General features: G+C 62.5%; 3 protein-coding genes across 3 annotated transcripts in view; 2 read left to right on the forward strand and 1 right to left on the reverse strand.

Moving 5' to 3' along the window:
• Positions 1–24,695, forward strand: part of LGALS3BP (galectin 3 binding protein) — an 87,858-nt gene that overhangs the window by 28,864 nt on the left and 34,299 nt on the right. The window lies entirely within an intron of this gene.
• On the forward strand, positions 1,955–11,391 carry OGFOD3 (2-oxoglutarate and iron dependent oxygenase domain containing 3). Its single transcript, XM_058675290.1, has 9 exons — positions 1,955–2,132; positions 2,806–3,023; positions 5,311–5,386; positions 6,241–6,283; positions 6,862–6,926; positions 7,448–7,504; positions 8,232–8,385; positions 10,388–10,511; positions 11,249–11,391. Exons 1-9 carry the CDS (start codon positions 2,059–2,061, stop codon positions 11,383–11,385), a joined length of 948 nt encoding a protein of 315 aa, XP_058531273.1. The 5' UTR covers positions 1,955–2,058; the 3' UTR covers positions 11,386–11,391.
• Positions 16,803–18,547, reverse strand: LOC131482304 (testis-expressed protein 19-like). Its single transcript, XM_058675291.1, has 2 exons — positions 18,526–18,547; positions 16,803–17,565 (listed from the first exon to the last, which is right to left on the reverse strand). The coding sequence occupies exon 2, from the start codon at positions 17,549–17,551 to the stop codon at positions 17,033–17,035; it is 519 nt and encodes a 172-aa protein (XP_058531274.1). The 5' UTR covers positions 17,552–17,565; positions 18,526–18,547; the 3' UTR covers positions 16,803–17,032.

Genomic DNA, 24,695 nt, shown 5'->3' on the forward strand with positions numbered 1-24,695 from the left:
AGCAGTGTTTGCAGGAAATTGTGTATCATCTATAAGCATGCAGGAATGGTGGTGGTAGCAATCACACACCGTGTGCCTGTTGGCTCACTGAAGTCTCACAGCTACCAGTGAGCGCTCCCTCGGTTAGCGGACAAGCTACCCCGCGACGGCTGCCCCAGCTGCGTCTCCACTCCGCTTTTCTGTGATGGCTTCGATCTTGGCAGGATTCGTGTCCTCTGCAAAGACGAGCATTCAAACTTGATACGGATGGAGAGGAGACACCTCTGAGCAAAGCCGAGGGACATGGGTCAAGGATGAGGAGGCCCTGGCCAGCCAAGGTCACGTGCATATCTTGGCTCTGGCCAGCCAAGGTCACGTGCATATCTTGGGACCCCAGTAGACTTACATGGAATACAGGAGACGTATCCCAAGCGTAAGACAAGAGGGACGCGCTGACGCCGGAAGCCGAGGCAGGGAGACGCGCGGTGGGCATCGGAGCTGGACGCCAGATCACCGGTTCCCAGCAGCTCACGGGCTTCCAGGTACCAGGACCATCAGGACACCTTTCCGGCTCCCCTTTCTGGTCCCACAGCAATTGGCCAGGGCCGCTGCTGCTGCTCCAGGGGCGGCATGACGCTTGCTTTGACGGGCTGGCTCGTGGTCCTAACAGAAGACATCTGGTGACCGCGTGTACTTGAGCGAGGGTTTCCCTCTGCAGCCTCCCAGCCCCTCCCGGGCCCTTCCCGGCTTCACAGCTACCTGCAGCGTGAGATGAGAAGAGAGAGGCGGGCAGATCCCTCGGAGAGGCTGCAGGCCTGGGAAAGGAGACCAAGAGAGGGCTGAAGAGCGGTTGCCCCAAGGGGACCCCGCAGCTCCAAGACGGCGCCTGTGCACAGAGCGCGGGGGGCGTCACTTGCTCAACCTGGGGCGAGGCATCCTGTGCCAAGCCGCCAAGCCTCTTGCTGTGCCAATTTGAGTGAGAAATACTATCTTTTAGTCATAGAAACTGGATTTTCCTGGGAAAATCCTTACCCGACCCCTCTAAGTGAATAATCTGCACCTCCGTCCTTATTTCGAAACCATGGTGCTCCATCGGCAACTGCCGGGCACCCACAGACGCTGAGGGTCTCACTCCTGGAGGGAATTACCCCCAACTCCGAGGGCCTTTACACGTGGAAGCAGGCTACAAGCTTTCTGGGGATTCCACCTGCCACGAGAAGTGGCCTCTTGGCATCTGCACCCGGCAGCTCCCCTCAGACCCCGGGTTCGCACGTGGCCATGCCCTGCGAGTCAGGTGCCTAGAACACACTTCCTGTTGGCACCCCGCCCTGCCCCCTCACCGGGCACGGTCCCTATACGGGGGTCTTCCGTGCTGAGACCAAAGGAAAGTGAACCGTCCCTGCTAGCTGGACAGCACAGCGCCGCTTGTGGGGCCAGGCGAGCCAAGCCGCCGGGCGCGAGCCCTGCCTCGAGGGGCCGACAGAGGCACCCAGAGGACGTGCCCAGGGTCCAGCGGCTCCTTCAGGCCCTGGGTCCCCGGGGTCCAGCGGCTCCTTCAGGCCCTGAGCCCAGGGTGCGCCCCGGAGATGCCGGGGGAGGCTCCCGGGTGGCCCTGCCCGGCTGCGCCCTCGGACAGGCACCACTCACACGGCCCGGGAGAGCGGCAGCGCAGGGAGGCCCCAGGGGCGAGCGCGGGCAGCAGCAGCAGCACCAACGGCGCCCGGCGCGCCCGGCCCTCAGCCCCAGGCCAGCCCGCCGACCCGAGACCCGCTGGACCGGCGACCGTTACGGCCGTTGGCCGCGCCACGCGGGGGGCGGGGCCACGCGAGCCGGCGTGCTGACGTCAAGGGGTGCGGGCGCATGGAGGCGGGGATTCGCTGGAGAGGCCTGAAGGACGGGGCCGGAGGGGGACTGGCTCGGCGGTTTCCGCTTCCGCTCGGTGATTTCCGCGTACGCTCGGTGGTTTCCGCGTGCGCTCGGCGGTTTCCGCACGCGCTCGGCGGTTTCCGCACGCGCTCGGCGGCTTCCGCGTGCGCTTGGCGGCTTCTGCGTGCTCTCGGCTCCGCGCCGCCTCGCCCGATGGCACCTCAGCGGAGGGCCGCGCCTAAAGCCCCCGAGGGCCGCGCGGAGGCTGAGCGCCGGCGCCCCAGCAGGTAGCGGGGATCGCGGTGCCCGCGGGCCGGACGCGGCCCGTGGGGGCGGGGCCGGGCCTGGGTGGGCGTGGCTCTCCCTGCTTTGGGCGGGGCAGGCCGGGATGGGCGTGGCTTCCCCTGCTTTGGGCGGTGGGCGGTGCTCTGGCGAGCCCCTCCCCGCGGGCCCTGGCTGCAGGCAGGCGCTCCCTCCAGGTCCCCAACCTCACTCGGGGAGGATCTGGTCTCCCTTTGGTCCCAGGACCTGCTCCCCCCCACCCCGCCTCCCTCGGACAGTGTGCGGCAAGGAGCAGGAGAGGGCGCAGTGGCCCTTGAGTTCAGTCCCTCAGGTTGGTGGGGGCTCAGCCGGACAGGTGAGGAAGCCCCTCTTGCACAGCCTGGCGCCGGCCCCAGATCCCACACTGCCAGAGGCTGTGACCAGCGGGATTCTCTGCCACTGCCACCCTTCCCAGCCCCTGTGCAGCCCCTGGAGCCCTAAGGCGGCCCCTCTCCCCAGTGTGTCCGTGCTGGCCTCAGGGGGTGCAAGCACGGCAGCTGCTGGGAAGGGAGCGAGCTGGAAGTGGGTGCTGTGTGCACAGAGGAGGGCTGGCTGTGGCTGGCGGAGTCCCCTGCGATGGAGGTGAGCTGGGGCATGGCCAGGACCCCACATGTGACCACGGCTGTTTCTTGCTGACAGCTCCAGGAAGGACCGAGCCCCGCAGAAGGGGTCCAGGGTATGGCTGCAGGCTGCAGGCCTGGCGGCCGTCGTGGCAGTGGCCGCCCTGCTGCTGTGGAGCAGCCTGGGGGCCGACAACGGGATCAGCGGAGTCCTGGCCCGCCGTGGGGAGGTCGTGGCCCACAGGTTCATTGAGGTGCCCTGTTCCGAGGACTACGACGTCCACCAGAGGTTTGAAGGTACCAAGCCCGGGCTGGGGGTGACACAGGTGCCGGCAGGCAGCAGGCACCTGGAACATAGCAGAACTAGGGAAGGCACTGTCCCCATCTGGCTCCTGTGGACCACCTGTGGGGGGCTGGGCATGGGCACAGCCACCAGTGAAGGCTCAGCACCCTGGACAGCACAGAGCCTGGAGGACTGACCCTAGCCTGGACCCTTGCTCACCACTGGTGCTGTTTTCCAGAACGCTCTATGCCGTCTGGACATGTTCACTTTTTTTTAAAGGCAGAGTTACACAAAAAGAAGGAGAGATGCAGAGAGAGAGAGATGTTCAGGTGGCTGCTTCACTCCCCCAAGTGACCTTAGCAGCCAGGGCTGAGCTGCCAGGAGCCAGGAGTTTCTTCGGGGTCTCCATGCGGGTGCAGGCTCCCAACCACCTGGGCCGTCCTCCGCCTTTCCCAGGCCACAACAGGGAGCGGGATGGGACATGGAGCAGCCAGGACTCAAGCTGGCGCCCCAGGGGGACTATTAGCAAACTCCTGTTCTCAGTTTTTAAAACCCGGACAGCAGCTGAACCAGGTTTTCCATCTGAGGCCGTGCTGTGGCTGAGCAAAGGGGAGCTTTCCCATGTGGTGGGGTGGTAACCCGTACGTGCTGCTTGGGCCTCCTGTCCTCGACGTCCCCCACAGTCCCTGGTGGTCAGCATTGAAGAGCTCACCCCAAGACGAAGGCGGCGCAGCAGCAGCTGAGACAGCTGTGTCCGTCACGCCCGTGCCAGGGTCTGAGCCTGCCCCACTCCTGATTGCAGCTGCTGCCCGTGTCGACATGCACACAGCAGGTGTGGGCCCTGCTGCCCCGTGGGAGGCCTAGCCTCAGCCTGCCCCTGCAGGAGCCAGCATGCAAGACCCCTAATGCCAATTACAAACTCAAGTTGGAAGAGGAGGGATTGGCAAGTAGTGAGTGAGGTGTTTCTTATAATGTTCATCATTTAGAAGAAATACTTGAGAGGCAAGGAGGCAAGCCCAGGCAGCCACGGTTGCTTAGACACCTGCAGAGTGACCTGGTGGATGGGAGCACTCCATCTCTCTCTCCCTTTCTTTCTCTAACTCTTTCAAAAAAAATAAATCTGTAAAAATTTATCATAATTTCATTTGAAAAATAGAAAGACACGCAGAGAATCTCCCATCTGGACACAGGCGTACACCCTGGTCCCCGGGTGTCGTGCCCCAGGTGCCCACAGCAGGGCGGGGACAGGCCAAGGTTCTCTCAGGGCTCCCCCGTGGGTAGCAGGGACGCGCACGTGGGCCGTGGCCTGCTGCCTCCCGGGACACGCCTTAGCAGGGAACTGGTCTGCAGCTGCGGCAGGATCTGAACCCAAATCCCTGGGCAGGCTCAGTGGGCAGCGGCCTCACTGTTGCGCCAGCGACACCCTGGGGACCCCTCGCTCCATGGCAGTTCTGACAGTTTTGGGTCAAGGCTGTGGTGGGCAAATTTCCCTGCAGGGACTGGCAGTTGTCTGGCCTGTGGCTACCCTGGAGCCATCTTGGCTGCTGAGGTCGCCGGGGAACAGATGGGCTGTTTGGGGCCCCGGGTTCAGCTTTGCCACAAAGAACCAGGGGAGCGCCTTGTGCCTCCTGTACCCCCTTATCGTCTGTGTCCTCGTCGTGGGCACAGGCACTTCACCGCCACACCAGCCACCACTGTTCTCTTCTTTTAACCCGTCTGTTGTTTGGAACACTATGTTTATTATTCAGGAAGGCAGTGTGACAGGAGAGAGAGATCTTCCATCCACTGGTTCACTTTCCAGACAGCCACCATGGTGGGGACTGGGCTGTGTAGCCCCAGGGGTTGGGCGCTGCATCTGGGTCTCCCACACGGTGCAGGGCCCCGGGCACTCAGGGTACCTTTCCGGAGCTGGTCAGAGTGTGGAGTAGCCAGGAGCTGGAGCAGCGGCTCAGCCTGTGGCCATCCTTCTCCCAGAAGCGGACTGTCAGCACCCGAGTTCACGCCTCCTGGTTGTGTCGTTCAGAGTTGGTGTCCAGTCCGACCGCATAGTGGGCAGCAAGCAGAGCCTGGGCCAGACAGGTGCCCAGGAGCTGGACCTGGGGGGGCCCTGGGGGTTCAGGGTGCCCTCTGAGAGAAGGGGCTCAGGTGGGGGTGAAGTGGCCATGCTGACCTGTGGGCCCTGGGGGTTCAGGGTGCCTCACAGAGCAGTGAAGTGGCCATGCTGATCTGTGCAGGGCCTGGCCCCTGACCTGGGCTGTGGGGGTCCTTGAACCTGGGGTCACTCTGCCTTTTGCCCCCTAGGTTGCACCCCCAGGAGGTGTGGCCGAGGCGTGAGTGACACCGTCATCTCCAGAGAGGACGCGCAGCGCATCCGCAGGTGTCTCGGCTCTGTCCATCCATGGCCGGCTTGGGCTCTTTCCACATTTATTATTCATTCATTTCGTTTGTTCATTCGTTTGTTTACTTAAACTCAGGGCCACAGAGAGCTCTCCAGCTGCAGGTTCACTCCCCAGATGGCCACAGTGGCTGGGGCTGGGCCAGGCTGAAGCCAGGAACCCACGGCTTTCCCAGGCCACAGGCAGGGAGCTGGATGGGAAGTGGAGCAGCCGGACACAGTCCACCCCAGGTCTGGGACGTGGGCGCTGTGGGTGTCGGCCTCAGTGCTGCCCCCTGCCCTGGCCGTTCCACCGAGGAGAGTCCTGGGCAGGGGCTGGAAGACCCTGAGGGGTCTTGGGCACCTGTGGTGTCCTTGCAAGCCATCCCACCTCCCAGCTGGGGTGATGAGAGGGGACCCCCACCCTGTTGCCCCAGGTGCAGCCATATGTGAGGCAGAGCTGAGGGGAGGAGGGGAGGAAGTCCAACCCCAGCTCCCCGCTGTGGGGATGAGGTCCTGATGGCCTCACTCAGAGGAGACTGGTCCTGTAGTCGGGTTGCTCGTCCACACCGCAGGGTCCTGTCCTTAGGGGTCTCCATACTGCAGGGGTCCACCCTGCAGGGTCCTGTCTTGGGGCGTGTCCACACCGCAGGGGTCCACACCATAGGGTCCTGTCCTGGGGTGTGTCCACACCACAGGGGTCTCATGCTAAGGCTTGTCCACACCATGAGGATCCCATCCTGGAGCTTGTCCACACCACGGGGGTCCCATCCTGGGGCCTGAGTGCTCACCCACACTCCTGCGCTGACCAGCGATGGCAGGGCATGGGCACTGACCTTCTGTCGCTTCCCCCACAGCATAGCTGAGAAGGGGCTGTCGTTGGGAGGATCTGACGGAGGGGTGAGTTGCCTGCGGCTCCTGCCCCGGGTGTCCATGCTGCTGTTCAGAGTGGACGTACAGGGTCCCCTGGATGCCCCCATCCGTGATGTGGGCCAAGTGTCCCCAGCCTTGGGCAACCTCGCCAAGCAGCCACAAGACGCTCCCTTGCCAGGAAGGTTGTATCCTGGACATGCGTCACAGCCTGGCCGGCCGGGAATGGTCAAAGGTGGGAAGCTGAGGCCAGGGCTGAGAGTGGGCAGCAGCTCCACCCACGGGCCCCAGCGTCCTCAGGCTGAGGCCACCCGCCTGCTGCCATGAGCTGGATCCCAGGAAGTGCCAGGTGTCAGTGTGTGCCCAGGGCTGGGGTGGTCCAGTGTCCTGGCCGTGGAGGCCTCAGCATGTACGCCTGTGTCCGACTAACCGTGTGTGGCCCAGGTGTGTCATGGGACGTGACCCCCTCACCGTCCAGCCACGGGGGTGCAGTCTGGGCAGGGTCTGGCCTTTGCTCCTCGGGACAGAGCAGAGGTGTCCGCTCCGGAGGCGGGATGCACACGGCACACTGTCCGGCCTCACTGTCTTCTCTCCGGCATCTTTTCCAGGCATCCATCCTGGACCTGCACTCAGGGGCCCTGTCAGTTGGGAAGCACTTTGTGAACCTGTACAGGTGAGGGCCCCAGTAGGCTGGGGTGAGGACCTAACAGAGCTGGGAGGGCGACAGGGTCAGGTTCTGGGTCCATCTCGGCCAAGGGAAGGGATAGAGGCGGAAAGGAGCGGCACTGGCTCCTGTGAGCCAGGGTCCCGTGGGTGCCCCCATTGGTCTGTGAACTGGGGTCCCATGGGTGCCACAGCTGGGGTCCCATGAGCCAGGGTCCTGTGAGTGCCCCCATTGGTCTGTGAGCTGGGGTCCTATGAACCAGGGTCCTGCTGGTACCCCGGCCAGGGCCTGTGAGCCAGGGTGCCACGGATACCCCTGTTGGCGACCTGTGATCCGGGATCTCTCTCGTGTCCCTGAGTTCCTGTGCTCTCCGTCAGCGTGTTCAGTTCATGCCTCTGGTCCTGCCCCCGTGGACACTCAGCGTGGGGGCAAGTGTGTGGCCTGGGGCTGGCATGTCAAGGGGCTGCAGTGAAGGGAGACAGGGCAGGACTTGGCACACACAGCATTTGTTGTGTCTTCTGTTTTCACAGATACTTCGGGGATAAAGTACAGACCGTCTTCTCGGAAGAGGACTTTCAGTTGTACCGGTGAGGGGCCTGTGGGAGGTGGGGGGATGGCGGGGGAGGGGCCCGAGTGGGAGGAACCCGGAGCCGGGGGGGGGGTCCTAGTGTGCCCGAGACCCCCTGAGCTGTACCAGGCCTGCAGGGAGAGGTGGGGGTGGCCCAGTGTGCCTGAGACCCGTGAGCGGTGCCAGGCCTGGCCTACGGGGACCCTGTCTATGTCACCCTCATACCCACGGCTGCTCTTATTTTGAGATGACCAAGATGGACACACAATGACATTGAAGGACATGGTGACCCTCAATGTTGTCCCTCAGTGGGCCCCCCAGAGTAACCTGAGGGAGCCTGAGGTCACGCCGGAAAGGGACACTGCAGGGACACCCCCTTCCTGCCCATCACACTCACCGAGGTCAGACCCAGGAAGGGACACTGCAGGGACACCCCCTTCCTGCCCATCACACCAAGGTCACACCCGGGGCAGGGGCACTGCAGGGACACCCCTTTCCTGCCCATCACACTCACCGAGGTCAGACCCAGGAAGGGACACTGCAGGGACACCCCCTTCCTGCCCATCACACTCACCGAGGTCAGACCCAGGAAGGGACACTGCAGGGACACCCCCTTCCTGCCCGTTACATTCTGTCATACCTGGATGCTGCGGGTGTGACATCCTGTCCCACGTGTTTGGCCCTCCACTGCCCTCTGTGAGTGTGGCGGCCAGGCCACTCCTGAGTGACTAATGTTCCCTGGGCAGCGAAGTGCGGCGGAAGGTCCAGCTGACCGTGGCCCAGGCCTTTGACCTGAGCATGTCTTCACTGCACCTGACAAAACCCACGTTCTTCTCGCGCATCAACAGCACAGACGCGCAGACAGCGCATGACGAGTACTGGCACACGCACGTGGACAAGGTGAGCCCACCCCGGGGCCAGGAGCAGGCCAGAGACCCCAAGGCTGCAGGAAGCCACGCAGACCCCAGACCTCACCCTTGGCGGTGGTCCATTGTGCCTGGGGATGTCCACCTGAGGCCGCCCGGCCCACCCCTCACGCACCTGGCGGTTCCTGTTGTAGCCCCTGGGACTGGGGATTGGGACGGCCCTGGCCAACTGCTTCCCAGGCTCCTGTGCTGGGACGTGGGGGTAGGAATCCCCAAGGACCTGGGCCTGCACGAGATACCCCACTCAGAGTCCTCGAGCCACAGCTGGCCCTCAGGTAGCCAGGCACCAAGACAGTGCCCGGTGCCTCCTTGGCCCGGGCTGGCTGCCCCTCCCTGCTGTGCAGCATGTGGGTGGGCCAAATGTCCCCAGCCTTGGGCAACCTCACCCAACCTCTGTATAGTGCCCAACCTTGCATAGGGGACGGCGGGGGGAGGACATCCTGCCACCCGCTGAATGTATGCCCACCCTGGCTGGTGCAGCACACTCCCAGAGGTGGGCAAGGTCTTCCCTGCCTGGGAGCCAGGCCCTGGCGAGTGCCCGGGCTTGGCCACACCTGGGGCCCGGGAGCGCAGCTTCTTCCCCTGGCTGTGTGGCTCCACCTGGGTGGCCACGCTTGGCTCTGCACCTTGCCTGTTGGTGGGACCTGTCCCCTTGCCACCCACTGCCCCCAAGCCTTCCAGAGCCGCTGCTGAGCCAGGCCTGGACCTCCTTCCTGGCAGCGGAGGCAGCCCTGCCCCCAGCCTAGGCTGTGCTGATTCTTGGCGACCACAGCAGCTGGTCATGAGGAGAAACTCAAGAAGTGGGAATGTCTACTCACTGGAGGCCAATAAAGGGGTTAAAGCCAAGAGGGGCCGGGGGCATGGGGCGTGGTCTGGGCGTGGCTGAGGAGCTGGCCTGTGGCATGGTCTGTGCCAAGGCGTGGTCTGGGCATGGCCGTGGAGCTGGTGGGGCGTGATCTGGGTGGGGCTGAGGAGTTGGTGGGCGTGGTCTGGCCAGGGGCGGGGCCAGGGAGGTGATGACCCAGGTGACCACCCCGCCACGTGGGGCAGGAAGGATGCCCACCTTTCAGAGGGCTCTGCACTGACCCACCCTGATCTCCTGTGATCTCTCCAGGATATCTCTGTGTGTGGCCTGGGTGGGGTGGGGGTCCCACCGCAGGTGGGCCTGGAGCCTGAGCAAGCAGTGCCGCCCTCATGCCGGGCCTGCCAGGAACCCGACTGCTCACCCTGCTCTTAAAGAGTTGGGGAGTGGGCAGCGTTAGGCTCACTCCAGTTCATCCCACATGGAAGGGCCAGGTGTGTGTCCCAGCTGCTCCACTTCCCATCCGGCTCCCAGCTGACAGCCTGGGAAAGCAGCAGCTGATGGCCCAAGTGCCTGAGTCCTTGGGCACCCGCAGGGGACCTGGGTGGAGCTCCAGGGGTCCTTGGGCACCTACAGGGGTCCCGGGTGGAGCTCCGGGGGTCCTTGGGCACCCACAGGGGACCCGGGTGGAGCTCTGGGGGTCCTTGGGCACCTATAGGGAGGAGTTTCAAGTTGCTGGCTTTCTCCTGGCACAGCCTGGAAGTTGTGGGTATTTGGGGAGTGAATAAATGGAAAATGTCTACTTACCTTTCCAAGAAAATGAAAGTAAATAAATAATTTAAGCACACACACATCCAGAGAGGGGAGGAGAAAGAGGTCTTCCATCCACTGGGTCCTTCCTCAGTGCCGACCACAGCCAGATGGGGGCCAGGAGAAGCCAGGAGCCCAGAGCTCTGTGCAGGTCCCCCTGTGGGTGCAGTGGCTCAGGCGCCTGAGCCACAGCCTGCTGGGAGCTGGGATGTGTGCGTGTGGGCACATGTGGCACCCCACACAGGGCAGGGCTGTGCCACGCCCCTGCTCACAGTGCAGCTGGGCAGGAGAGAGACCGATGGAGGGGCCGGGGCCTCCTAGCTGGCCTCGTGAGCCTCGTCCCCCAGCGTCCGGCTCTCTGCAGGTGACCTACGGCTCCTTCGACTACACCTCGCTGCTCTACCTCTCCGACTACCTGGAGGACTTCGGCGGAGGGCGCTTCGTGTTCGTGGACGAAGCAGCCAACATGACGGTGGAGCCACGAGCAGGTGTGCCACTCGGGCTGGACACGGGGCCTGACACACTCAGTGGCCACTGCCCTCACACACACACACTCACACATGCACACCTACACACACACACACACACGCACGCAGGCGGCACATGCTCTGCGGGGGCTCTACCTGGACTGGGGCAGCGCTCCTGGGGGCCCACCGTGTGTGAGGCCTGCTGCCAAGTGTCTGCCCTGCCCACTGCTGGCTGCCATAGCCAGTGGGCTCATTCTTCCGAGCTCATGCTGGCCAGTGCGCCCTGAGCCTGTCCAGGCCTGAGAGAGGTCACCTCAGTTCGCAGTATCCCCTCCATCCCTCCTGTGCTGGCCACGGATCTTCAATCCAAAGGCACAAATGAGGTGGCAGTCGCCCCTCAGGCCGGGGCTGGGCTGGAGATGGCACGGAGGCTGTGGGTGGAGAGGCTGGGCTGGGGCAGCCACGTGGGGGCAGCACAGGAGCCGGGGGTCACACAGGTGTGTGCGTCGGAGGACAGAGAACTCCCAGCCTCATTCAGCACAGCTCCCCAGGCTTCCAGCCACGGTGCCCTGTGCTGACCCAGAGGTGGGGTACCGGGGTCACCTCCCTGTGCCGGTATGCGGTTAGTGTTTACTCCAGCAGGCCCGTGGGGGGGCCTTGAGGCCCCCACCCCTGCCTGCTGCTGCACCCGCTCCCGTCGAGGGTAGCTGGCCTCTCCTGCCTGGACGCGGCCTCTGTCACCTCCCCACTCCCCCCAGGCCGGGTCTCCTTCTTCACGTCCGGCTCTGAGAACCTGCACCGTGTGGAGAAGGTCCGTTGGGGCACCCGCTATGCCATCACCATCGCCTTCACCTGTAACCCCGACCACGCCATCGCCGACCCCACGTTCACGTAGCGGGAGGGGCCGGAAAGCCGCCGCAGAGCTGCCACCTCCATCCAGCCATGTCCACTGCGTGCACTGCCTTGCCTGGGTCCTCGCTGGCCGTGATTCAGCCGTTTCCCCAGGGCAGTAAAGTCAGGGCCCAGCCCCCGGTTCACAGGCATCTCTGTGCTCGCCTCAGCCGCTCATTCCCTGGGGACACACGCCCTGCTTCCTCCAGGGGTGCGAGCTGACAACGGACTCAGTGCTGGGCCTGGCCAGGGTTGGGGGCAGGTGCAGGGAGAAGGTTCCAGCAGGAGAATCAGCTCTGGCAGCATGAGGCTGTTGGGGGCTTGTGGGGGAGGTGAGGGCAGCTCTGAGTACACACCGAGTGTCCCTGAGAGCGCCCGGGCCCCAGTCACACCACGCCACCCGGCCCTGTCGCCGAGAGAGCCCAGGCCCCAGTCACACCATGCCACCTGGGCCTGTCCCATCACTGGCCTGCTCCCTGGCTTCCCCTGTTCTGTCCCATCTCTGACCAGGTTCCCAGATCCCACCCTGTTCTGTCCTGTCACTGACCCAGTCCCTGGCTCTCATGGGCCCCCCGCCCACTGAGGCTGTTCCACCTTTGGTTCTGGGCACTGGTCAGGCCCCAAGGGCAGGGCCTCACCCATCAGCTCGGCTCCCCCACCCCCTGGCCGCCATGGTGGTGCCAGTGCTGGGGTCATGACACAGGCCGGGAGGCCACTCGGCTTGTGGGACATGAACAAGGGGCCACACAGTGGATGCGGTCCTGAAGCAGGTGAGCCTGGGCGAGGTCGCCCCTCAAGGATCGGGCTGGGGACTGTGCCTGCAGAGCAGCCAGGAGGTTGTCGGAGTGGCTAGGATGCCCCATGAGGGCACTGCACCCCATGTGGGAGCTCCCTGTAGGGCACAGGCTGGCACGTGTTGAGTCCCTGCCACCCATGGGGGAGAGCCAGATGGAGCTTGGGGCTCCCAGCTGCGGCCCTGGGCCACCGCTGAGGTGGCCATTTGGAGAGAGAGCCAGTGGATGGAAGGCCTCGGTGTGCCACTGCCTTTAAAAAGTGAATCAATCAATAAATCATGTGAAAGGAGGAGGCGGCGGCATTCCTGGACCCAGGGGCTATAGGGAACCCTTCGGGGAGAACCATGTAGAGTACACACCACGTTCTGGAAGGTTCAATGGGAGGGGTCTGTCACGTGGGCAGGACAGCTGGGCCCTCTCAGCCTTGGTTACAGGTTCAGGGGACTCGAGTCCTCATCCTCCTGGCCACACACTACCCCAAGGCCCAGCTCGGCTTCAGAGCCCAAAAGGAAGAACTGGGCCTCATGGCTGTCCCGGTGCCGCGGTGGGCAGAGGTGCAGTGTCCCTGCTGAGCGCTGTCCCGGTGCCGCGGCGGGCAGAGGTGCAGTGTCCCTGCTGAGCGCTGTCCCGGTGCCGCGGCGGGCAGAGGTGCAGTGTCCCTGCTGAGCGCTGTCCCGGTGCTGGCGGATTGGGTCAGGTTCTCTGGACACGTGGTGGCCAGTGGCCAGCGCTATGGTGTAGGACTCAGGGCTGCTTGGCAGGGACGGGGACCCAAGGGATAGCCTTGGCCACCGTGCTTCAAGTTCTGTGGCTGCAGTCATGGCAGGGCTCCCGAGGGCTGACTCTCAAGGCGCCTACTTGTCCCCGCGGCTGCACCACAGGCCACGAGGTCCATCCCTCCGTGGCCTATGGCTTGTGGCCTGGACAGCTGCTCCCAGATGGCGCTGGGTCAGCTCCTAATCCTGGGGAGCCCCCAAGCCAGCTGATCAGGAGTGTTCACTGGGCCCCCAGTGTTAGGACCAAGCTGGGGGAGACGGGTGGGCATTTGGACGGGGCCCAGAGGCTTCATGTCACCCTGCAGATTCCACCCCAACCCTGTCCTCAGGGCCACCATGTCCACCTCTGCCGCTTTGCTCTCTCTCATGCCAGGGATGTGCTGGGGGCCGTGGAAGGGTTTCCTGCAAACCGACCTGGGGGTCTGCAGTCCCACAGCGCCAAGGACAGAAGATGGGGAGGACAGGGGTCTCCTGTCCCCCAGGGACCGCAGTCCTGGGCCTCCCTTGAGTCCGGAAGTCCCTCCTCCCGACGAGCCTGGTCGCCGCTCCCCTGGAGGGCAGCCCTCAGTGCCAGCAGCTGTGACAATGGCCCTCCTTGTGACCACCGTGACCCCTAACAGGAGCCCCAGCCCTGGGAAGGAACCGCAGACAAGGAAGCCATCTCCACAAGGGAGGGTGTGTGCGTGACGTGGGATTTGTGTGGTGTGCACGTATGGGTGTATGTATGCTACGGCTGTGACAAACACTGGAATGCCTTTGTATTGTGTGAGATGCACGCCTTGGTGTGTGATGTGTGTCTGTGTGTGTGGTGCTGTTACGTATGTAGGTTTGGTGTGACTGCGTGGTGTATGCTGGTACACGTGTGATCGGCTACAATGTGGTACGTGTAGTACTGTGGCATGTTCTGTGGGCGGCACATGTACGTGGCGTGGTGCATGTGATGTGACACGTAAGTGAGCTGTGGTGCACATGTTCAGTACGGCACACGTGTATTTGGTACAATGCATGTTTGGTGTGGTCTGACGTGTGTGCATGTGTGGGCTTCACTGTGCGGTACCCCCCCATTTTTGAGGAGCCTTCAGCCAGGTCGCTGGGGCCCCAAGGGGCCGCTGTGGTCAGAGCAGCCTGCTGGCTGCCCAGGCTCATGGCATAGCTGCTCGCTTGTCATAAGAATGGCGGCAAGTGTTGGGGGTGACAGTGGAGGGACAGCCAGCAGCTCCGCAGGCATCTGGAAACCCAGCACAGCCACTGCCCTCCAGGGGCCCTCCGAAAACAACACGGACACAGACACTCCGAGAGGTCCACGCTGCACCCGAACAGGGCAGCCCTGGGTGGACGCACAGAGCTGCCAGGCAGCTCAACACAGAGCGAGAGCCACGAACTCTGCCCACATCCACAGAGCAGCAACCAGGAGCCCTACCCAGGGTCACAGATACAAGCCCCTCTGGGGCCACAGAGAGCCAGCCATGAGCCTCTGTGGGGCCACAGTCAGCCGCAAGCCCCTCTGGCCACAATCAGCCATGAGCCTCTGTGGGGCCACAGAGAGCCACAAGCCTCTCCAAAGTCCATGGAGCAACAGTCATGAGTCCCTTTCCCAGGACCACAGAGAGCCAGCCTTGAGCCCTGCCCAGGGCCACGGAGCAGCAGGCACGAGCCCCACCCAGGGACACCTAAGAAGTGTCCCCCAGGTGTCGGGGGGCAGACAGAGCACAGGATGGCCCGAAGGGGAGGTGGACCACATGAGGAATCAGACCGGCAGGCGCCCCTTGCGCTGGGATGTGGGAGCCCTCTCGGCTGGCCAGGGACCTGTAGAGACCAGTGGGTGCCTCTGGGACAGGGAAATATCTGTGACCTGCAGGGGCTCGCAGTGCCCACCTCCGGTCCCCACCTGGCACGCCACAGGCACCAGTGGATATTTCTGGAAAGGGCCCGCATGGCAGGGTGTCAGATTCCTCGTGTGGTCCACCTCCCCTTCGGGCCATCCTGTGCTCTGTCTGCCCCCCGACACCTGGCCCCACCAAGCACATTCCAGGACTGCCTTCGGGGGCCTGGTAAGATGCAGGACTCCTGAGTTTGGGTTTCTGACTGGCACCAAGCACTTTGGACGCCGACTGGAGAGCTGGCAGGCGCGGCTGTCCTCAGGGCAGTGCCTAGGCCCTGGCCACAGCGAGCACGGAGCTTCCAGGCCAGCCGATCCGTGAAGAGTGGGAGCTGGCAGCAGGTGTCACGGGCCAAGGGGGGAGACAGCCAGATGGGCTGGGGCGGTGTAGAAGCTGGCAGGGTCCTTGCGGGTGCCCAGGGAAGAAGAGCCCCACTCAGCTTTCAGAGTGTGCCCTTCCCAGGAGGTGGCCCTGCCTACTAAGCCGTCACTTGTTGCCCCAGGCCCCCGCCAGGGTTGGACCACTCAATACTGTCCTGTGGAGTTGCCACTCTGAAGGGGGGCTCTCTTAAGAGTTCACAGAAGATTCTTGTTATGAAAGATTATTTCCGCTTCTTGCACCAACACAGACTGACCCCACACTCTGAAGTGCCTTGTGTTTATCCAAAACATCACCCACTCCATGACGGGCTCTCCTCACCCAGCAGGTGAGCCAGGCTGCCCAACCCATCCCAGCTGAGCAGGGTCCACTAATGGAGGGGCCATGACTTGTGGCCCTGTTCTGGGCAGGATGGGGGAAACGGGCTGCGGCACCCTGTGCTGGGGCGGCCTGCTGTCTCCCCCAGCCCCACCAACCCGGAGCGGGTCACCGTACCGAAGCCTCCAAGGCACACACCTCTTCCACGCTGCACGCTGACCTCTTGTCAATATGCATGAGCAAGTAACCAAAGGACCCAGAACGATTTGGTCTCAGGGGCAGGGTAGGGGGAGACAGACAGAGGAAGTTCCTCTCCACCTGCCCGCTCCCGACACTCCAAGGTGGGCTTGGCCCAGGTGGCAGGCAGGGCTCCTGCGTGGAGGCAGGGTGCCAACCACGCAGCCGGGAACTGGGATCCAGAGTGCAGAGACCCAGGTCCTCCGTTCCGAGACCTGGCACCCCAGGGCACCAGCACCACAGTGCCAGTCACTCGCCCGAGACTCCCTCCTGAAACGCATACGAGTGGCTGTGGACACCATGCTGGACGCCACCTGATGACCTGGGCCTTGCTTCTCATGTTTCCTTACACGCCACGTGACAGTGACACCTGTGACGCTCAGCCCGCGAGCCAGAGCGCTGTCAGCCCTGGGCAGGGAACCAGTGCCAGAATTCTTTCTCTTACTCTGCTTTTAAGTAGATGAAAAAGAACAATAAACATTAAAACTGAAACGAGGGCCACAGAGGAGCTGAGCCACGGCACACCTGGCTGCCACCGACGAGCTGGCTGCCGCCGTCTTATTTCTTCCTCAAAGTCAAAGCAACAGATGAACAGAACAACGGGAATCAAGGGGCCAAACTGGGCAAGTGGCAACCTTTGAAACCGAGTCCCCTCCCACGGTACACCAGACACCCCAGGGCTGTCCCAGAGCCCTTGGGGTGTCCCAGGAAGCAGGCCATGGGCGGGCTCTCCTGGAAGGGCCAGCACTGCAGGTCAGCCAGCAAGCACATGCGGTGACCCAGCCGGACAGGAAGACCCGCCACTGAGCGCCTACAAGGTTAGAAACTGGCCACGTCTTCCCCTGAGGCCCACAACGAGGCAGAGGCAGAGGAGCCGGCCTGGGCCCCCGCAGCTTCCTGCCTGTGTGGAGGACACTGGTGGCCCGCCCCAGCCCTGGGCAGAGGCAGCCAGGAGTAAGGCTGCAGGCGGGGGGGTGCACAGGACCCCCGCACAAATTTCCAGGGTCAGGGGTTGAAAGGCCTGCATCAGGGCCCCCAGGGCTGAGGAATCAGCAGGGGAGACCCTCACCAGGGCCCAGGCCCAGGCTCCGGGCTACAGAGGGTCGGAGGTCCCATTCTGGGGTGGGGCTCCGCGCTCAGGGAGTCCAGGGGGAATGTGAGACAATGGAGAGGGTCCTCAGAAACAGTGCTTCGTCACCCGAGTTGGACAGTCTTGTGGTGGTCCCCAGGGAGAGCCGGCCTCCAGGCCGACACTACAGGTCCTGCAACTAGTCCTGGGCCGGGGCAGGGGCCTCGGGCTCCTTAAGGGGCATCTCCCTGACGCAGCGGAGCTGCTCCTGCCACGGGGCGGTGGAGATGGGCCAGTGGGTGCAGGAAGGCACGTCCCCAAATCTCCAGGGAAGCTCCTGGGTCCAGTCCGAATCCTCGGGCCCCCGGCACAGGGCCACGACGTCCTGCAGATTCAGCTGGGTGGGCACAAAGTGGACGTTGGTGCCCAGCTCCTCGGAGCCGCCCGCAGTGGCAGCCGAGGCCCCGGCCCCCCAGGCCTCAGGGCCCCCCGGCACCGGCTGACCCGGACCCTCGGCTTCCTCGGGCTCGGGCTCCGGGTCCCAGGAGTCGGTGTCGTCCCAGTCCTCCACCTCCAGCGAGTCCTTGAGCTCCAGGAAGGCCGTCTTGAAGCAGGCGAAGCAGCTGCGCATCTGCCCGTGCTGGAGCTGGTACAGCCAGGACACGTAGAGGCGGGAGACGCCTTCGCAGGCGTGGCGCCCGCTGAGCGGTGGGCACATGGCCTCGCTGCTGCCTGGGGACAGGAGGGAGAGCAAGCTGGGCCTGGGGCCTCGGGAGGGGAGGGATGGAGATGGGGGAGGGGGAGGGAGGGGAGGGCGGCAGGAGGAGGGGGTCAGGAAGAGGAGGACTGGATGAGGGGGATGGGCAGAGGATGGGGAGGGAGGGGGAGGGTCGGGGAAGGGAACAAGGAGGGGTGCGAGGGAGGAGGAGGGGGAAGAATTGTTCCCTTTGGGTTCAGGGTCCGGTTCCCGTCCAAGGAGAACCTGCAGTGCTTGACTTTCCAGAAACCTCCTGAGCTCAGGCCCGGGCTGCGGTGTGGGCAGCTGAGGTGGCAGAGCAGGGAGGTCAGGCGGCCCCTGGCAGGCAGGGTGGGAGCCGCCGGGCCAACCCCGCGGGCTGAAGGGTGTCGGGCTCAGGGCCTGCCCTCAGAGCTGATGGCACAGCGCGGGGGGCAGTGGCCCTTAGGGGCCCTCCCGGGCCGCTCAGCCCCACCCCACCCCAGGCCCAGCAGGGTCACCTGGTCCTCCGACAGAACCTGAGGGAGCCTGAGGGAACCTGACGCAACCGGGGAATCCGACCCAACCTGACTCAGCCCTCTGAGGAACACGCTCCAGAGGTCCCCAAGCTCTCCCACCCTTTCCCGGGGCTCACGGGGGCCCCAGGACGATCCCAGGGGCCTCCTCAGCAGAGACCCTCTGCCGGCCGCCCGCGGCAGGGGGAGACAGCCCACCAGGCTGTGTGCGCCCCCTCCCAGCAGGCTCGGGCTCATCTGCACATCCCCCAGGGGCCTCAGGAGGTGAAGGTGCCCAGTCACCAGCAGGTCCCCCGCAGGACGGGCCCGCGTGGCCGCTGCTCTGGGGCTGGAGCTGTGTCCGGCTGTATCCGTCCACCTGCTCGGAGGGGGTCGCAGGTGGACACCGTGGCTGTGGGGCCTTAGCAGGGCGCCTGCCTGTGGGGCTCACCGTGCACCCACCTGGGGTCCCCCGCAGACGTCTCAGCCCCGGGGTTCAGGCCGTGAGGGTCAGGGAGGCGGGCAGGTCCGGTGTATCCATCTCCCTCGGGCCGCCGCTCCTGGGGCCTCTGGAACAGCAGCCTCACTTCCGGCTGCCTGCCTGGTGGGTGGAGCGCCCTGGGGGTGAATGTCGCCCCTCGCCCCTGTTCTCTTCCTGCCCAAGCATAATCTCAGCTGCTGCCCAGCCCTGCCAGGTCCCACACCGGCTGCCGCCCCCCGCCCCCAGGGCAGGTCGGGTGAAGGTGCAAGCTTGGGGCGCTGCACAGCACAGAGGATCCCTGGAAGGGGCGTGGGGGAGGGGCGGGGGAAGGGGCGTGGGGGAGGGGCGGGACAGAGGCACAGTGCAGCCCCACCCCCACCCCCAGCAGCGCCTGGGCCCTTTCCTCTCGCAAAGCCCCAGGTGAAGCACCCCAGCATGGGCATCTCCTTTCTCGGAGCCTGGGCTCAGCAGGACCAGAAGTGCCAGGGAAGCTGCGCCCAGGCAACCCCCCCCAGACACCCACAGTGCAGCCCCCACTGCCCCTGCCCCCAGCTGCTCACAGCCACCGCCCCCAACAGTCTCAAAGTAACCCAGAGGGAGCTTTGCTGCCTCTGAAACCTTGCTTATTTCAGCAACAGACGGGTAATGGACGGCTTCTAACAGCAAACCAACTCTTGAACTGAAAACCCAGGAGCCATGCCCAGAGAAGATTCCAAGGTGAGGTGGGTGGGCGTTGGCGTCTGCCTGGCCGCATCCCCCAAGAAGAGGCGAGGGCATCTGAACGCACCACGCTGAGCTGTCATGTTGAGGTGAGGTCCCAACACCTGCCAGTCCGCCAAGACTGTCTCTCCCAGGGAAAGGCCCTGGCCGTGCAGAGCGAAGATTTCAGACCTTCTGCTCCTCCCCTCCCCCATGCCCCTGTGCTCCTGGGGCCCAGGCACCTCCCTCAGGCCCTGCTACCGGAGCAAGGTGCAGGGTAAGCATGTTTGTCCTGTGCACCCAGGACCCCGTTTATCCTCAGAATTTGCTGCTTTGTCTCGGGGAGCACTGAGCTGCGGCCTGGCATTGCTGTTGGCAGGTTGCTGGAAGAGCTCCTGCCGCTGAGTTAGTGTCACAGGCAGGTGGGCAGCAATGCTGTCTGGATGGGATGCTTAGTGGGGACTCGGGGTGTCAGGTGTCTGGGTGGGCAGTTTCTGGGCCAGGTGAGAGTCAGCCTACAGGGTAGAGAAGGTCACCTCTGCCCCCCCATCCCCACCCTGCCACTATCAGGGCATCAGCTGCTCGCCCGAGGGCCCACAGGACCAGGAGGTGGGCCGAAGGGCAGCTCTCCTGCTGGAACCTGGACATTGTATTCTGTCCTCACCCTCAGAGATGCTGGATCGTGGGGTTCCCAGGCCTTGGGCTTTCTTCTGCTCCAGTGCTCTGCCATGGGGCGTCCCGTGGCTAGCAGGCCCAGGAGACATCTTCTGTCTCACAGATCACGGCTCAGTCACCATCCTGGAGGACGTTCAGCTTCTCGGGGCCTGCTATGCACCTGCTGAATAAATGAATGGGTTGTCCAGGGAGGAGGTACACAGGGATAAACTCTAGGACTGGGAACCCCACTAGGTGCAGAACAGGAAGCTGTACCGGCAGCTGCGGCAGGCTGGGGGGAGGGCAGGCTCAGCAGGTGCTTGTCCACGGCAGCCACCGTCAGCAGGATGGTCCTGGGGCAGAGGCAGACAGGGCCTGTGCTGGACGCTCAGGAGACCCCAGGACTCTTACTTGCCTGAGCACTCTGAGGGGAGTGGCACTGACGGGATGAAGGGGCCCCTAGGCCTGCTTAGCTGACTGCAATGTGAGGAGGAGGCTCTGGCTTGGAGCTTTGGAACGTGAAGAGCTCTTCAAGGAAAGAACTCAAGCCTTGCTCATCCAGGTCACGAGCTCCTGCCTAGGGCGCAGGGCACCAACGTCCCAGAAAACCCCCCTTGCACGGTGCAGAGTAGCCTTTCTTTCCCTTTTTTTTTTCAAGATTTATTTATTCTTATTGGACAGTCAGAATTACAACCTGAAGGAGAAAAAAAGATCTTCCATCCACTGGTTCACTCCCCAAGAGGCCACAACAGCTGGCCAGAACTGAGCCAATCCGAAGCTAGGAGCCAAGAGCATCTTCCGGGTCTCCCATGCAGGCACAGAGTCCAAAGGCTTTGGGCCGTCCTTGACTGCTTTCCCAGGCCACAAGCAGGGAGTTGGAAGGGAAGTAGAGTAGGCGGCATATGAACTGGTGCCTAAATGGAATCCCAGGTGTGTAAGGCGAGGACTTAGCCACTAGGCTACCATGCTGGGCCCTTCCCTCTGCTTTTGCAAAACTTAAAATGATCCAGAATTACGGCTGACCTTAGCAGTGGCCAGCACTGGGGCATGCGTCCTACCAGGGGCTACGGGATCACGCAGGATGCTCATGTCCCTAGTCGGACTGATCCGTCAGAATCCCGGGGCTTTGTGGCCCTGGTGAACGTGGATCTGCCCTGAGCCTGCTGCTTCTTAGGAAAACACACAGATGATGAAGGGCAATGCCTCCCAGGCAGTACTGGGGCAGGAGTGGGGCGCACGGCGGTGCTCCCTGTGCCAGCCGCTGGCCTCTGCCTCACGCTCTTCCCCTGTGCTCCCCTCCACGCTGGGCTGCTGGAGCATCCAGGCTGGCTCCAGTGTGGCCACCCTGACCACAGGCATGTGCTAATCCTGGCAGAGACCAGCCCATGGTTAGGAAGGGCAGCCAGTATGGTCTCCAGAAGATTCCTCCAAGCAGAGAGAAGGTGCTTGCCATCTCCCAGGCCTCTCCGATGAAGTTGGGCTGTATCATTTCCGTGTGCAGCAGCCATTTGCTGACCCTCTCAACCACAGGCATGTCAACCTTCTGTTTCCTGCCTGCCTGCTTACCTAGGAATCTCATGGGGGCCTGATTGGGATTGGGAGCCTGGGGAGTGGGGAACCATGCCTGGGATCAGGCAGAAAGAGATGGGTTTGGGGAAGAGGCTGTTTGCAGACAGCCGGTTGAGAAAGCGACATCTGGGGAGTCCTGGCTCTGTTTCCAGGCAGGGCTGTATGGGAGGGAGCTGGGGGCCCAGGAGCAGCTCTCCGGGCAAGAACCCGCGGCTGTTGAGCACAGGTGAGCCCTGAGCTGCAGGCTTGGGCGCTGTGACCTGGCAGCACTCAGCACTGAGAACAGAGCCCAGGGTGCTCAGTAACATTGGGTACAGAATGGTCTGGGCCATTTCCTGCGCCACCCACCCTATCCAGCACGTGTTGGGGTCTTCAGCAGAGCCTTGGGGAAGGAACCAACAGGGTCTTGAAGGTAGGTCTTTCCTGATGTGGTGAGTGTTTTCTGCCAAGTGCGCATGTGCCTGTGGCCAAGCCACGAGGAGAGCCTCCCAGAGCTCCAGCATGCTGCCCCTGGGCTTGGACCTGCGGCCTCCCCTAGGCCTCCAGGAGAGGAGCAAGCCCCACTGTTGGAGCCATCCCTTCCATGGGATTCATTCCAGCAGCTGAGCGTTAGGCTACTTTCTGGAACTCATTGGCACAGACATGGAACATTGATCTCAGGAACTCAGTTCCCTCTCTTGAAGCCAAATATAATGGTCTGATTCTCCTGGGTGGATGCCCGGATGCTGCCTCGCTCTGCCTTGTCCCTTTCTCTCCTGCCCCCAGATACAGGTGAAAAATATATATATATAAAATATAATATAAAAAATACATATATATATATAAAATACTGACATTACAATTTTAAAACGTCAAAGCAAGTACATGTATAAGTGAATCATAACCTTTAAAACTCAGGTTTTTTTTTAAAACAACAGGACATCGGGCCTGGCGGCGTGGCCTAGCGGCTAAAGTCCTCGCCTTGAAAGCCCCAGGATCCCATATGGGCGCCGGTTCTAGTCCCGGCAGCTCCACTTCCCATCCAGCTCCCTGCTTGTGGCCTGGGAAAGCAGTTGAGGACAGCCCAAAGCTTTGGGACCCTGTACCCGCGTGGGAGACCCGGAAGAGGTTCTGTCTCTGTTCTGTCATCAAAATGGAAGCGAGAATATCCCATCACTTGGGATAATTTCAGTCAGAACCTCATTGGAGCTGTCTACATAATTGAGTTTTTAGTAGACAAAAACTATTTAAAAGAAGATACTACGGCCTGGCTCTCCCTCTAACCCAGTTCACATGTCAGCCAACAGGTGTTGTAGCACTGTCCAGCCTGGTCTGTTCCAGTCCCAGCTCTCACATTCACCAGTAAGAGCAGTGGCCCAGCAATGGAGTCCCCACTACTCCCCTACTGGGCTGACACATCCCCTTCCCCCGCTGCCCAATCTTGTGTGTGCTAGTGGGTGCTGTGGCCCAGTCTGGCATGGCCTGTCTCACTTCGGCATTTGCCATTGCGTGCTGCATCCTATCCTGGCCTGGTCTGTCCCTGTTCCAGCATATGCTAGTGGCTACTACCACCCAACCTGGCAGTCAGCTCCCAGTCCCAGCCTAATGTGAACTGGCTGGTGCTGTGGCCAGACCCAGCCGGTCCTGCACCCTAACCTGGTTCTTAAATCTGCCAATGGGTGTTATGAACTGGTGCAGCCTGGCCCACCCCCAGACCTGAGCCACCCCCAGACCTGAGCCACATGTGTGCTGGGTACTGCAGCCTTGTCTGTTCTAGGCTGCCTGTTGGCTTGATTCTTGCGCTTACCCACAGGAACTGCACCCTGACAAAGGAGTTCCCCAAGCTCCCCTATTGGGCATCCTCCTAGTGGCGGATCTCATGCACACTGGTGGGTTCTTGGCCCAGGTTAACTTAGTCCACCACCGGTCCTGGCAGGAATGGTGGCCTTGCCCAACTGGTCCATACCCCCTTTCTGTTTCTTGCTGTTGGGTGTTACAGCATAGCCACACCTAATCCACACCCTGACACAGCTTGCACGTGGCTCTTTGGGAGCTGAAACAGTACAGCCCATTCTACACCCACTCTAGTTCTCACAAGCACCAGAGGGTTCTGTGGTCTAGCCCAGTCTGGTGCGCCCCAGACCCAGTCCACATCCATGCTGAGGGACACTGCAGTCATGTCCAGCCCGGAACACCACCCCCGTTCCGAGGCTCGTGCTAACCAGTGGGAACCGTAACACTGCCAGGGTGAACCCTTAGCTCCCCAACCAGGCTGTTCCCAGCCCCAGATCTTGCACATGCCAGTGGTTGCTCTGACCCAGCTCTACTTAGCCCATCCCGTCTTGACCTTTGCCATTGAATGCTACAGCCTGGACTGACCCTGCCCGCCCCCAGTCCCAACTCTTGCTGGTGAGTGCTGCAGCCTGGTCCTGCCCCGTGGTGACTCATGCAAACCAGCAGGTGTGATAGCCTAGTCTGGAATGCCCCTCATTTCAGCCTGGCTCCTGCACTTGCCAGTGAGCCAAGGTGGGCCTAGCTCTGTCTGGTTGACATCTTTCCAAAACCAACGCAAACACTCACTCGTCAATGGGTAGAGCTACCCCGATCAGTCTGACCAATACCCAGGCCTGATTCACATGCTCTACAGCCCACCAGGAGAGTTTCCCAAGTTCCTCCAGCAGACCCAGCCCCAGATCCCGATCTCACACGTGCCAGTGGGTGCTAGATCCTTGCCAGTCACACTAGCCAGTTCTCTCACAAAGCCCAGCCTAACATTTCCCATCCCTGTTCTCTCGCTGCTGGGTACTGTGATCTAGCCCTGCCCGGCGGCCCCAGCCTAGGGCTGCCTAGGCTCTGGTCTCACAGCGTTCACTCGCACACCGTCAGTAACCAAGGCTCACCAGAGATTAAGTGGCGTCTTTTAAGCACAGTTCTGAGAGAGAAGAAACCAGCATAGCAGTTAAGAATCACAGGCTGGAATGTGTGCCCTGTCCAGCCTGCCCAGCACAAAAGGCCATCTAAGGGCTGCGACCAGCAGCCTCCCCCTCCCTTCTCAAGATAAGCTGAAGCCTCAGGTCCCACCTCCTTGAGTCTTCACTTTAAAAAGTGAAAGAGTCAGGCCTGACACTTTGATGTGGTCACAGACAGCTACGGGAGGGAGGGCCTTCGCATTCCCCAAAGGCCTTCCTGACTCAACTGGAGTCCAGGCCAATGCAACTAGAGCGCCACAGCCAGGGCGAGACAAGGACCC

The sequence above is a fragment of the Ochotona princeps genome, chromosome 17, assembly GCF_030435755.1.
Source record: "Ochotona princeps isolate mOchPri1 chromosome 17, mOchPri1.hap1, whole genome shotgun sequence".
NCBI classification, from domain to species: domain Eukaryota; kingdom Metazoa; phylum Chordata; class Mammalia; order Lagomorpha; family Ochotonidae; genus Ochotona; species Ochotona princeps.

What these genes read in the sequence shown, in the direction of transcription:
- OGFOD3 (XM_058675290.1), top strand. Translation starts at nt 2,059, where the DNA reads ATGGCACCTCAGCGGAGGGCCGCGCCTAAAGCCCCCGAGGGCCGCGCG. An exon ending in TGGGAGGATCTGACGGAGGG is followed by an intron (nt 6,284 to 6,861) that starts GTGAGTTGCCTG and finishes CATCTTTTCCAG; the next exon opens with GCATCCATCCTGGACCTGCA. An exon ending in GAGGACTTTCAGTTGTACCG is followed by an intron (nt 7,505 to 8,231) that starts GTGAGGGGCCTG and finishes TTCCCTGGGCAG; the next exon opens with CGAAGTGCGGCGGAAGGTCC.
- LOC131482304 (XM_058675291.1), bottom strand. Translation starts at nt 17,551, where the DNA reads ATGTGCCCACCGCTCAGCGGGCGCCACGCCTGCGAAGGCGTCTCCCGC.